General features: G+C 42.3%; 1 protein-coding gene across 1 annotated transcript; it reads left to right on the top strand.

The window, feature by feature from the left end:
* The first annotated feature begins 376 nt into the window (after window positions 1-376).
* On the top strand, window positions 377-1,072 carry cldn17.3 (claudin 17 gene 3). Its single transcript, XM_002938446.1, has one exon. The coding sequence runs from the start codon at window positions 377-379 to the stop codon at window positions 1,070-1,072; it is 696 nt and encodes a 231-aa protein (XP_002938492.1).
* Window positions 1,073-1,278: the final 206 nt, after the last annotated feature.

Consider the following 1,278-nt stretch of genomic DNA (forward strand, 5'->3'; position numbering starts at 1 on the left):
TACCCCTCAGCCCCTCCCCAGGGGAAAGGTTTATATTTCCATTCTTGATATGTTTTTAATATCTTCTATACAGTATGGAATGTGTTTATGGACCATATTTCAGCCCACTCTATGTTAAAACTGCTTGTGTTATCAGCAGCTTCCAGGCATACCAGGGATGTTTCCGTGACATAACACATCTCTTGATGCAGTCAGCAATTAAACCTCACATGTTCTAAGCATGCAGTTCTTCAGTTATTCATCCCATTGTTTAACGTACATATATAAATGAACGCAATCTAGGGTTTCCCTCATCAGTATCATCATCGCATCAGGTCTCCAGCTCTGCACTTGTGCTTCCTAAGTTAGGTCTTTCCGTTGTCCTGTCTGGAAGAACATGGCTCATTTAGTCCTGCGTATCATTGGATTTCTCTGTGGGTGCATCGGCATGATTCTTGCCTGGGTGATTACACTAATGCCTCAGTGGAGGGTGTCTATCATTGCTGAAAACAACGGATCTCAAAATATCCGTCTTGATGGACAGTGGATCAGTCGCTTTGATGGCCTGTGGAGCACCTGTATCAATCAGGCCCAGAGTGGACAACAGTGTAGCAGCTATGACTCCATGATTTCAATCACAACAGATCTGAAAGCTGGAAGGGTACTGATGTGCTTTGCCGTTATATTGAGTTTTCTAGCATTTCTGTTCTCATTTATTGGACTCATGCTCACTAGATATCAAGATAAGTACGGGAAACATTGTCTAATTCTCACAGCGGGAATCCTGTATATTGTGAGTATTGTTCTGATGGTTATTCCAGTTATCTGGGTGACTAGCAACATTGTCACACAGGCCTGTGAGCCTTACTGCAAAGGAGGAATCCGGATTGAGCTAGGAGAGGCCTTGTTCCTTGCCTGGCCAGCTGTTGGATTTCTTCTCGTCGGAGGGATAATATTATGCTGGGCTTGTCCAAAAAAACATCGAAAGGAAACGTGTATCTATACCACACCTCAGGATCAGGAAATGGTGTACAGAGTACGTCCGACAGAAGGAGAACTGAGAAATTGCTACAACAAGAATGAATATATTTAATTGCCAAATGGATTGCTGAAGAACCAACAAGGTACTCTATGGTGTGGAAACACATATTTGCTTTTCTAGATAACCCCGCAAGCTCATCTTGAAGGTCAATTATGGAGAGTTTAGGGGTAAAAACTTATCCGCTGCCTGGAATATTCTTGAAATTATTGACAAATTGCTGATAGTGCAAAGCTTTCTCATATCTGTAACCTTGCTAT

The sequence above is a fragment of the Xenopus tropicalis genome, chromosome 2 (genome assembly GCF_000004195.4).
Source record: "Xenopus tropicalis strain Nigerian chromosome 2, UCB_Xtro_10.0, whole genome shotgun sequence".
In the NCBI taxonomy this organism is placed as follows: Eukaryota; Metazoa; Chordata; class Amphibia; order Anura; family Pipidae; genus Xenopus; species Xenopus tropicalis.

Coding starts and splice junctions, on each gene's coding strand:
- cldn17.3 (XM_002938446.1), top strand. CDS start 377: ATGGCTCATTTAGTCCTGCGTATCATTGGATTTCTCTGTGGGTGCATC.